This window comes from Vombatus ursinus, unplaced genomic scaffold (genome assembly GCF_900497805.2).
Source record: "Vombatus ursinus unplaced genomic scaffold, bare-nosed wombat genome assembly UNPS02006271.1, whole genome shotgun sequence".
Classification (NCBI taxonomy): Eukaryota; Metazoa; Chordata; class Mammalia; order Diprotodontia; family Vombatidae; genus Vombatus; species Vombatus ursinus.
The window spans coordinates 9,378-19,318 of record NW_020946049.1 but is presented as its reverse complement, the minus strand read 5'-3'; the positions used below and the strand labels follow the sequence as shown (position 1 = coordinate 19,318).

At 37.2% G+C, this 9,941-nt stretch overlaps 1 protein-coding gene across 1 annotated transcript; it reads left to right on the top strand.

Annotated features, from left to right (window-relative positions):
• The first annotated feature begins 328 nt into the window (after positions 1-328).
• LOC114032982 (pleckstrin homology domain-containing family A member 3-like) lies at positions 329-9,659 on the top strand. Its single transcript, XM_027848428.1, has 5 exons — positions 329-409; positions 521-685; positions 1,734-1,777; positions 3,949-4,061; positions 9,038-9,659. Exons 2-5 carry the CDS (start codon positions 524-526, stop codon positions 9,163-9,165), a joined length of 447 nt encoding a protein of 148 aa, XP_027704229.1. The 5' UTR covers positions 329-409; positions 521-523; the 3' UTR covers positions 9,166-9,659.
• The last annotated feature ends 282 nt before the right edge of the window (positions 9,660-9,941 follow it).

Sequence of the window (9,941 nt, the reverse complement as noted above, 5' to 3'; positions counted from 1 at the left end):
TTGCTTATTTTGTTTGTCTATTTGGCCTGGTAGGCCGAAGTGGTTTCCCAAGCTATTGCATGTAACAGCCTCAGAACCAGTTTCTCAAAATAACTCGTTGTCAAAATTGAATTGAGATTTTTTTTTTTTTGATTGTACGCACTAAGAATTAGAAAATTGTTTTCGTCTGTGTCACTTATATGTACAGGTATAGAAATTATTACCTAAAGGTTTTTCAGATCACTACTATCCTAACTAGACAGGAAAAGCATGTTTTTAAAATTTGTGAATTTAGTTTCATTCATATATTATTTATTCAAGAAGAGACAGCTATTACTTACCTATCCACAGGTTGCTGCAATTTTCTGACACCCTGTTCTTGGAAGTAAAATGTTCCCTCAAAGCAGTTTTTTAAATGTATTAATTGAAGGTAATGTTTTCCTCCTCGATTGTAATGTTGCCCCTTTGAACAAGATTCATTTATGGGTCTTTGACTTTACTGACCTTGACATTTGTGTGTCTGTTGATTTTTTTTTTTCAGAATATGAACGAAGCTTCATCTCTGCTTAGTGCCACATGTAACACATTCATCACCACACTTGAAGAATGTGTGAAGATAGCAAATGCCAAGTTTAAACCAGAGATGTTTCAATTGCCTCATCCAGATCCTCTAGTTTCTCCTGTATCACCTTCACCTGTTCAAATGGTTGGAGCATTTTTCCCCCAATGGGATTATTTCACTGTTTAGAGTTAGAGGGGGTGAAAACAAGTCAGTTTTCTTATCATAAATAGTGTCATGTGCATGAGTTCTGTATTCTGCATAAGCACAACTGGGGAAAAAATGAAAAAAAATTCTTGGGGGAAGTGTCAAGTGACATGAACTTGCAATCTGAAATTATCTAGAATCTCTGGAACAACGGGTACATTGTTTGGCAGGGTCAACTAGTTCATTGTCCTTTCAGGGGTGATAAACTTGGTGTCATGTGAAAGTGGGACCCAAGAGGTAAGATAAAGTCAGAAGGGGACATTTGATTTTGTACTAAAAAGTACAAGATAATTTTCACGAAGGGAAGCAGGTTGCATTCACAGTGTCCATTGTTACTGTTTTGGGAATTACCTGAAAAAAAGATTTGGAGAGATTTTGCAAGGATTTTTACCAAAATCTATGATGTTTTACACTGGTGTATTGCATAGTTGGCTAAGTTGGAGATTTGATTCCCAAAAATGGCCTGAGTAGTGAATTATTCTTCATTCAATCAAAAAATATTTATTAAGCACCTACTGCTTGTCAGGTTTATATTAAATGTACAATGCAGCTTTAGAGATATACTTTCCAAAATCAAATCTATAAGCACATTTTATAGTGCCAAGATTGCCCCCCTAATTTTTATTAACCCAGAGAAATTAGTTGGAGATTTTATATGGATGGAGACTGGACCTCTGACTTCCTTGGTATAGAGAACTTCCAGTAAATGAAATACTTTCTACCAGGGGAGGATGCAGACAAGAGTTGCACAGAATGAGCAGGCACAGTTGGGTTGTAAAAATGTGAATCATTGGACAGAATACTCACCCTAATAAAATCATAGCTCCCTGGGAGTATTTCATTTTTAAAAATCTTTTCCCAGCAATCTCTTTATTGAGTTGGTTTACTAAAATTAAATTGGATGATTCCATTTATAGTATTTATTTTTTGGACCTATTTTGTGCATTTTTAATTTATATCTTGTTTTTATTTCCTTTTTAATTTCTAGATGAAACGTTCCATCAGCCACCCTGGTTCTTACAGCTCAGACAGGTAAAACTGTCCTTTTTTTCCCCCTCCATACTCATTCTTGCCCCATATTACCTATACAGGGAAGGCCTACAGGATCATAGGTTTAGTGCTGTAAGGGACCTTATTGTTATATTGTTTAGTTGTTTTCAGTCGTGTCTAGCTTGTGACCCCTTTTTGTGGGGTTTTCTTAGCAAAGATAACTGGAATAGCTTGTTATTTCATTTTTCCAGTTCATTTTTACAGTTGAGGAAACAGGCATAACATGATTACGTGACTTGCCCAGGGTCACACAGCTAGTAAGGGTCTGAGTCCATGGTCCAGCACTCTTATCCACTGCACAGCCTAGCTACCCTAGAAGGGACCTGAAAAGTCATCAGATACAACCTCCTCATTTTTTAGATGAGGAAATTGAGGTTGATGGAGGTAAAGTTGCCCAGCAAAGGATTTTTAAAAATTAAGAGTCCCAGGCAAGAGTCAAGCCCAAGTCAGCCTGACTTCAAAGTTCAGTGCCCTGTCCATTACATCACCTTGCTTCTTTTGACATTAATAGGATTTGGTATGTAAAATGGCAGAGAGGCCATGCCATTTATCAGCTGATGGCTTTCTATATCCATCAAGTGCTTGTAAGTATCCCAAGCATTGATCAGTGGAAATTTGGTTGGAGCTTCTGGTCTCTAACGCTGAGCTGTAGCTTATTGTATTTCTTAATCATATTAAAAGGTAAAGAAGTAATAATCATGGTGAAAAACTGCAGAATGAGGGAAAAACTCATGGATGTTTAAAAATAAACACTAATCAAATTAATGTCAGCAGATTTCTTTTTAGAAGTTCAGCTTTCTTGAATAACCTATTATAATCCCAGGTTTTTAAATTGTGCAGCAGAGGAATTTAAACTTTTAACATTAGTCAAGTTTCCTTATAGTAATATTTATCTCTCAAAATGTAAGTTGTTAGATGTTCCATTATTTTATCCTTATAACATTTTTTGGCTTAAAATGATCTTTCTCTGGGTCAGCTGTGTAAAATGAAAATTCTAAAGCAAGTATGCTAATTAAAGCTTTATTTGTCCAGCATTGTCAGGAAATGAGTAGCTCCACCTAAGTATGTTTTGTGGAAAACTGAAACCTCTGCCTTTTGTTATTAAAATAAATTTTTATTGAATTTTTGTTTTTACATCACCTCCATTTTCCATGTATCCTTCCCCTTAGCCTTTCCAAAGACCCAACTTGAAAGCAAAGAATTTTTGAAAAAAAGAAAAAAGAGAAAGAGAAAAAAATCCAGCAACTTCAATTAATAAAAAAAAATCTGCTGTTATATGCATCTCTCACTTTAAGTGTCCATGCGTCCTTTTACTTTGAACATATCTGATGGTAATTTTACTTGAATAAATATTTTGATGGGATTATTTCTAAAATCTATTTTCATTCTTCCGTACTATACTAGGCAAAATTTATGGAACATAATTCATATTTGAATGACTTAGGGTCATTATGAATGTTAACAGTCATACTGGAGTGATTCCTTGAAGCTATTGAGTTATGCAGGTTTAATGTCCCTGTTCCCACAATACAGTGGAAAGAATATCATCAGATTTGGAGACAGGGGACTTGGGATTAGATCCTGGTTCTCCTACTTCATGCTTTTGTCATCTTAAGTGAATCATTTCATCTTTCTAGGCCTCCCTTTCTTCATGTTTAAAATTGGGGTGTTGGCCTAAGAGATTGCTAAGGGACCTTTCAGCTCTAAGTTTAGAAGCCTTTTATTTATCCTTTTGTCTCTGCATTGGCTGTCACTAGCATCTTTCACTGATATCAGTATGTCTAAATCTCAATACTTCCCATTCCTTCTTTATCTGTTGCTGCTTATTTACTGTTTCATCTGCCCATCTGTGGTTGGGAAACTAGACCACCAACCTTGTTTAGTCAAGAGCTTTATTTCATATAGAATTCTGAACCAAGAGCATACGGTTGAAGGTTTTCAGAGGGCTGTAGTGCTTTCTTTCAGAGAAAAGTTCTTGAATTTTGTGATGGCTATTTTCCATCCAGCTCAACTCAGAAAGCTGTTTTGGTTAGTATATTAACATGAAAGGGATTTCTCTTTTACTGAAACAGAAGTAATTTAAGACTTCAAGCTGACTTGGGGATGTTTGAATTTGTTTGATTGTAAAGTGAATCAACTTACTTTCTTTGTAGGAGTAGTCACACTGTAAAAGAACCAGGGCCTTCACTTCACCGAATCTCCCAACGGCGCAGAAGAACCTACTCAGATACAGACTACAATGATATTCCCCTTGAAGACCCAGATAGTAAGTTTGAAGGCAGCAGTAAGTGCCTTTGGATTTTATTAGCGTTCTTACTGTGATTCCCAGATTGATGCTGTTAAGTGAAGGTACAGATTGTTATAGAACTTTGCATATGTAAATACCTTTTTAAAATGAAAATACTTTCTGTACCTGGTCGTTGATGTTTTTTAAATTGGAGAAAGAGAGAAAAAGAATGAATCTTAAATGAGTCTGTGAAACTAAGCTAATGAACATTCCAAGTCTAGAGGAAAAAGTCTCCATGTTGGTAGCATAATCAGTTGACAAGTGAGGGACTAGGCTTGTGATTTCATTGGAAATTTCCTGATAAGGATTCTCCCTCTACCAATGCAGGTCAGCATCTTCTCTGAGTTTATTATCTTAGATTATCTTTATTAATTGATGGTTCACTGCCGTTTTGGAAGGAGCTCTCAATTAGAGTGGTTTTCACACTTTTATCAGTGACTTTAAAGTTTTTATCTGTGAGCTTTAAAATTTACACAACACTTTACAAATATTGTCTCATTTGATCCTTATAACAGCTCTGGGAACTAGTGCTATTATTATTATTCCTGTTTTATAGATGAAGAAAATGAGTGACTTGTCCAGGATCACTCAGCTAGTAAGTGTTTGAGGACAGACTTGAATTCAGACTTTGCTGATTCTGGGTTCAGAGTTCTATCCAGTGTACTATCCAGCTTCTCTCATTCAGTATGTGTCAGAGGTAGAACTTTGTGAACCCAGGACTTTGTGGCTCTAAGATTGATTCTCTCTCTCTATTATGCCATACTGCTTGCCTCTCAGGTCTAATCAAATCATATTATTATTATTTGTGCTGTAATAAAAGTATGTCTCTCCTGGTGAATTGGAAGAACATTCATTGTTGCCCTTTCCCAAAATTTTTACTATGTTTTGTGCCACTCACTTCCATATGTAAAGGACTTGAATGATTTTTTTTTTGTGTGTGTGTGAGGTATTTGGGGTTAAGTGACTTGCCCAGAGTCACACAGCTGGTGAGTATTATGTATTTGAGGCTAGATTTGAACTCAGGTCTTCCTGACTTCAGGACTGGTGCTCTATCCACTGTGCCATCTAGTTGCCCCCTTGAATGATTTTCTTACAGCAGCTTGGGAAGTTTAGCAGGACTTGTTCCAGAGAATGGCAGGTTTAAGTGGATTCACACCTGTTGGAAAGGTTGCATCCATTAATGATTCTTCACTGTCATCTTAGAAGGAGGTCTCAATTAGAGTGGCCCAGAGAGCTGTGGTTGGCTTTGTACTGTTTTTCATTTTTACCAATGACTTGGGTAAAGGCACTAATGGTCTGCTTATTAAATTCACAGAATGATACAAAGATAGAAGGAATAGTCAGTTCATTGGGCTGAAATTTAATCAGGAGAAATATAAAGTCTTATCATTGGAATACAAAAAATTAACTTCACAAACAAAATGTGGAGAAGAGGTGGCCAGGTAACATTGTCCTAAAAAGATCTTTGGGTTTTATTGGAATGCAAACTCATTGAGTCAAAAAAGTTAAGTTGATCTTAGACTACATTGGAGGGGCATAACATCAAAGACTAGAGATGGACTAGACCTATTGTATTCTTTGTAATGAGACCGCGTTAGGAATCTTGTGCTTGTTTCTGGAAGCTGTATTTTAGAAAGGACTTTGATAAGCTGGATAGCATCCAGGAGTAGGTAACCAGAATGGTTAAGAGCCTTGGTGTCATGCCATAGGAAGCCCACATGGAACTGGGCGTGTTTATCCTGAGGAATATAGGACTTCTTGGGGAATAACTATCCTCAAGTATTGGAAGGACCATCATGTGGGTGAGTAGTTTAAAGTGACCTACTTGGCTTTAGATGGCAGATTGAGAAATAGTGGTCAGAAGTTGCAAAGAGGCAAATTTTAGGCTTAATATAAAACTTCTTTAACAATTAGAGCTTTCCCAAAGTGGAATGGTTTGCCTTGTAAAGTAATGCATTTGATTCACTAGTAATCTTTAAGCAAAGGTTGTCTGACCATTTCTTTGGTAAGAGTGGATGGGATTCTTATTCAAGTATGGATTGGACTAGATGTCCCTGGGGATTGGATATTGGGGGTTAGTAGGGTTGGAGGGCAAGAGGGTTGTATCTCTAAGATTCTGATTTAGAAGAAAAATGTAGAAGAAGGTGTGAAAGGACATGTGCGAAGTGGTCAGAAATTGATTGTACTTTGAGAAGTGAAGGATGGAGGAAAGGAAAGAAGCACAGTATTTGTTTAGCCTCTTCAAGAGAGCAGGAGGTAGGTGGTAATAGTAGGGGAGAGCACTTGGGTGAAGGAGTTCTGCCTTTGCTAGTCACCAGGTTATCACAGAGAGAAAATTATTTGTCTGTGGTCACACAGACAATATTAGTTGTGGAGTTTGCAAAAAAGCCAAAGCTTGTTGGTTCCTACCTCTTTTTTACTTTGCTGCTTCATATTCTTAGCTCTAAAATGAAACCATTATGTCTTTGCCATGGACGTGTTTAGTAGGTGTATAGTTGAATCTGCTCCTGCTAATGTAGGCATATCCAAATATTTCATCTAGTCCTGTCAGCTCATGATTGGGCCTTAAGATCTTTATCTAATAGTTTACCTTTCAAGTCTTTAAGTTTTATCGACCCCAAACAACCCCGCTCTTAATGTTAGCCATTTAACATTAAGTGGTCCTAAAATTTTGTAATCCAATTACAATACAATATAACCTTGTACATCCATCCTCTAGATATTAGTCTTTGTATTATTGCCATGAAGCTGAGTATTTTCTATCATTTTTAAAAAGTTTGGTTAAGGGCACTAAAACAATGGTTCAATTCTATGAAAAGGGTCTGTTGAATCATTGTATATAGTTCAGGTACTTCACTGATGTGAATCAGTTTAAAATTTAAAATCAATTAAAATAATAGAATTTTACAAGATGAGAGATTCAGAGCTGAAAGGGACCTTGGATATCATTTAGTCTAATTCCCCTCATTTACCAGATGAGGAAACTGAGGTTGAAAGGTGGTAAGTGATTTGTATAGCTAGTAAGTGTCTGAGGAATGCTTTAAACTTAGTTTTTCTTGATTCCAAGCCCAGCACTCTATGTACTGTATCATCAGCTGCCTTCAGATACCAGGACCCATTCCTTGCTCAGTGCAAGTGTCCTTTCTTTATCATCTCTGAAGTGTGGTACCATTCAGTTTCTTTTGGACTACTTCCAGTGCCATTCCCACTGTTTTTGATACCCATCTATTTTATTTTTTTACCCCTACAGTAGTTAAAAGGACCAATTTGGTCCTTCTGGGACCATTTGGAATCAAAAAGATATTGGTCCCAAATGACTATAACATCTCTTCAGGGTTTTTGGTTCACCATATTCTGCCCATTGTTGTTTCAAGATTATTTTCTTTGATGGAGAATACAGAAACAAAGTCAAAATTAAATAGTTTCTGATTTCTCTGTCATCTGTCAAAATCACATCATTTTCCCCAAACAGTAGGTTTGTCCCTTCTTAGTTCTTCATCTTGATCCTAATATAACTTTAAAAGACTTTTTCTTTTTTTCTTTTTTTTGGCTACGCAGTGGGGTTAAGTGACTTGCCCAGGGTCACACAGTCAGTAAGTGTTACGTGTCTGAGGCCGGGTCTGAACTCAGGTCCTCCTGAATCCAGGGCCGGCGCTCTATCCACTGCGCCACCTAGCTGCCCCCAAAAGACTTTTTCATTGTACTTAATGGAAACCTTAGCTTCCTGACTAAGGAATTAATTGATATAATTGACTTCCTGACTTTAAACTTTCCATCTTTACTTTTTGTGCCACTTTTAAAAATTTATACGTCCTTCATTTTTCTGTACGTGTTTTTTAAAAATCTGAAATCACCGTGGAACTGCCTCTGCAGTGTTGTTGTTTTCCTTTCGCAGTGGCGTAATTTGTGACTGTATAGTCAAAGTTTCATTCCATAGGCATCCCAGCGATCTCTGAAGTCGCATTCCATTTTAGGTTCTTCAGTGATGGGGTCATTCCTATCCTAATCCTAAAATTCTTGAGATCTATTTTCTGAAAACCCGGGTGCATCGGACTCTCTCCAGGCCTGGCTTGAGACTTCCCTGCAGTTGCAGAGTAGTTGAAGTGTGTACTCGCAGGTGCCTACTTTAGCCGACAATTGAGCAGTAGCTCGGTGGGTGGCATTTAGAGCGGATGCCCCACCGGTGGACTTTCCTCAATTACCGGAGCTTCTGAGTCGCTTCTGGTGGCGCGTGACTGCTTTTGTACCCGGCTTTGTTGGGTTCGCTGGCGGTGTTCATCGGGAGCGTCCCCGGTGGAAGGCCTTGTTATGGGGATTATGAACTAGAGGTGGAAGGGGCCTCAGAGGCTGTCTAGCTTAGCACAACCATTTTATAGATGAGGAAACTGAGGCCCAGGGAGAGTAAATGACTTACCCCCAAGGTCATGGAGGTGGGTTTTGAACCCAGGTCCATGTACTCCAGAGGCGGCTGTATGTTTTCCATTATACTACATTTGCTTTCCTGTAAGTGGTATGTAGTAATGTTAACTGATGGATAAAGGATTTAAACTAGGGAATCTAAACTCCCTTCAAGCTCTGAGTCCTTTAACCGTATGACTTGGAGTCTAGTTTTAAGTTTAGCATTTTACTGTGTGACCTGGTTGGCCTTTTTTGAACTTAAGCTTCCTCATTTTTAAAATAGAGTTGGACTACGTGTCTGAGGTTCTTTCCAATTCTAAAGTTCTGTGATTTGACTGGGAAGTGTCCACAAAAGTTTTTTTTTTTTTTTGTGTGTGTATCTTTAAAATAAAAGTAGCTTCATACATTGGTCTAGGAAACTAGACTCGCGTTTAAGGTATTGTCTTTTCAGCGGTCTAGAAGGAACCATATTGGAAGCGTCCAATAATAGGAAAATGAATTTAATCTTGGTTTGTCTTGGAAGGAAAGTTTTAAAGTATTAATCCCTTTCTTAATAGGACCTGTTCACTGTTCAAGAAATATTCTCAATGGAGATTTGGCATCAGCAACCATTCCTGAAGAAAATAGAACCATGTCCAAAAAAAGATCTGAATTGGATGATGTTCTTCCATCCTTCTCTTCCTGAGGAAACTGAAGTGTCCAACTTTCTCTAAGTATTGCTATGCAAAAGCTGCTGTAATTATATTGTTGTTATAGGGAGTAGTTTTTTCCCTTAGAAGGATTTCTCTGCACTTTATAGAATAATGTTAAAAAAAATAACCAACAATTACAAAAAACCTTTGAAGTGTATTTTATCTTTATATAGTTTATTTGCGAGAGTATTTTCCTAATAACTTCACAATATGAATGTGCATCTCTTTCTTTGAACAAATGATGGTTTAACATTTAGGCATTTATGAGGATAAATGTAGATATTTTTTTAAAAAGTGTGAAGGACTGACAGCTTCGTCAGTTTGTATTGTCGCTTATAAACATGGAGCCTTTTGCACAGGTTTCATTCTGACAGAGGTGTGAAATATTTGATTGTGCCATGGACCAACTGGTCACTTACCCCCATTAAAAATGTGTGACTGTACTAGTGGACGGTAATCACATGTCCAGACTCCTTGAAGAAAAAAAGGAACAACTAATAATATCTTAACATATCTTTAGCCCAAGTGACATGACATATCAAGTATTTTTTTATAAAACCAGATTGTGTTGTCCTTCAGATGTGGGGATGGCGCTGCTGAATTGTTGATACCAAACTGTTGATATGAAGTGTTTAATTTTCATTTATTTATTACTTTCTGCTGCATCAAAAAGAGATAGCATTCTGATTTGTGACCAACCAAATTTAAGATGTGCATTTGTTGTTATTTGCATTGTACCAGAAAAAAGAGGTTAATGTTGCAGTGAATT